This window comes from Austrofundulus limnaeus, unplaced genomic scaffold (assembly GCF_001266775.1).
Source record: "Austrofundulus limnaeus strain Quisiro unplaced genomic scaffold, Austrofundulus_limnaeus-1.0 Scaffold1042, whole genome shotgun sequence".
NCBI classification, from domain to species: Eukaryota; Metazoa; Chordata; class Actinopteri; order Cyprinodontiformes; family Rivulidae; genus Austrofundulus; species Austrofundulus limnaeus.
The window spans coordinates 62,073-64,160 of NW_013953444.1; the positions used below are offsets into that span (position 1 = coordinate 62,073).

Consider the following 2,088-nt stretch of genomic DNA (forward strand, 5'->3'; position numbering starts at 1 on the left):
TATAAAAATATTGTTACTATGCCCATGTTTAGTTGACCTGATACAAATGTTTATCATCCAGAAACAGTTGGGGGCTCAGGTCTCTGCTACTGTTATTTTGTTGGTCAAAAGCTGAAAAGTTTGGGAAGTTAGGGTTATTAACAAAGTTTGTGTACTCAGACCAGTAATATTTGGGGTCACAAGTTTTTGTCATGGATATTTTGTGGGTCAGAAGATAAAAAGTTTGGGAACCACTGATCTACACCAAACATCAGAACCAGATCAGTGTGATGAACAGAGTGAGCAGGTCTGTGGATATTTTGACTAAAACCAACTGACTCAATTAAATTACTAAAAGCTATATTTAAACTATCACTTTCACCATCAACATAAATATTAAAATCTGACATTATTTTAATTTTATCAGTATTTAATAATAAATCAGTCATAAAATCTGAGAACTCTGATAAAAACTGAGAATAAGGACCTGGAGGACGATAAATAACAGCTAGTGCTGGTGCTTCTCTAAACATCATTAGAGAAGAACCCGTCCAGAAGACCTACACAATTTTTTCTTTTTGATTTTTTACCTGGATTACTGAGATGCATCAGGATATAACAGCTAATAGTGGTTTTTCTGATTTCCATTTTGGATGAGAAAGACTGAGGGACAAAGACTCAAACTAATTATAACTAATATTAGATTTAACATTAATTAATAGTTCAGACTTATAACCTGCAGCTGCTCCTCCACCACCACCTGTTGTAAGAACATCAGGTCGATGCTGTGTGCTGCATTTTTCTAACTGTTTTTGTTGTTTTATGATGAAGGTGTTTTGTTGCCTTTGATTAAAAATATCTTCTTCTGTGGTTTTTTAGATCTGCAGGAGACAGAGTCCTCAGGCTGTGGGAAGTCCCTGGATGGTACCCCCCAGCTGGGGTGGGAGAAGCAGAAAGACTGTATTGTACCTGACCTGCAGGACCCCTCAGAGGACCTGGGTTTGCTGAGACCTCAGTCCCTGTCAGAGGCAGAGAGGCTGTTTGATGAGCTGACACAGGAAAAACTGCAGGTGACTTTTGGAGCTCATCACGCAGTATTTGACTTTGATTTGTAAAATCATGTGAACAAAGTTGATTTTACAGGTAAAAAATGTGTGACAACCCAAAGAAGAGCTCTAATCCTCCTACAGCTGCTTACATAAGAGACATTAAGGTTTCCAGCTCTGCATGCTTAATTCGACTCTCTTTGTTCCACTCTGCCTTGCTGCCACTTCTCTAATTTAATGATTCAATAAACCCTTTCACAAAACATTTCCACAAAATGGCTGCAAAGGCCAGTCCATCTCTATGATCCTTCGACCCAGTCACAAATGACTGGTTGTAGCAGGTGTCACTCAGACGTGAGCTTTCAGAAAAGAAGTGAGCATCACAGAAACAAAAGAGGCTTGGAGCAAAACTTTAGAAATGAAGCAGACAAATATTCAAATACTATTACTACTGGGAAACAAAAACCATGCTGAAAAGTATTATAAAAACATAAACCAATGAACTGTTGACTGTAAAACGGTCATACTTATGGTACTGAGAAAACTGAATCTACAGAAACAGGTCAGGGCTTTAAACTTAAGACCCTGAGTGACTCTACAAAGTTAGACAGGGACTTTAATTATTGGACTAATCAAGGAATCATGTCTGTCCACTTACTTCAAATAGTAAATTTTAGAGTTACAAGATAATTATTGACACTTTTGGCCTGGGAAAACAAGACTTTTATAGATCTGCAAGCTATAGATTATTTTAATACAAGTAATATAACCTGACGTCTGTATTAAATTAAGGAAATCAGTAAAACAACAAAAAGCTAGTCTCTAGAGGAGGATACAAAACTCAAATAAACTTTCTAAAGCTGTGTTTCCATTGCAAATGTGCACAAAACTTTGTTGATATTCTGTTAATGTCGAAAAAACAGTTTCACAACTGCAGTGTTTCCATTAAGTAATAAATGTTATTAAAGTCACGTGAATACGTTTGTTCTCATGATACAGTGGGGAAAATAAGTATTTAGTCAGTCACCAATTGTGCAAGTTCTCCCACTTAAAAAGATGAGAG

At 36.7% G+C, this 2,088-nt stretch overlaps 1 protein-coding gene across 1 annotated transcript in view; it reads left to right on the forward strand.

Moving 5' to 3' along the window:
• The window catches only part of LOC106533875 (M-phase phosphoprotein 9), a gene marked incomplete in the record, with an annotated part of 56,930 nt that overhangs the window by 45,071 nt on the left and 9,771 nt on the right, over nucleotides 1-2,088 (forward strand). Inside the window, 1 exon segment of the mRNA XM_014030335.1 lies at nucleotides 859-1,049. Within this exon segment, the coding sequence (XP_013885789.1) occupies nucleotides 859-1,049 (191 nt within the window).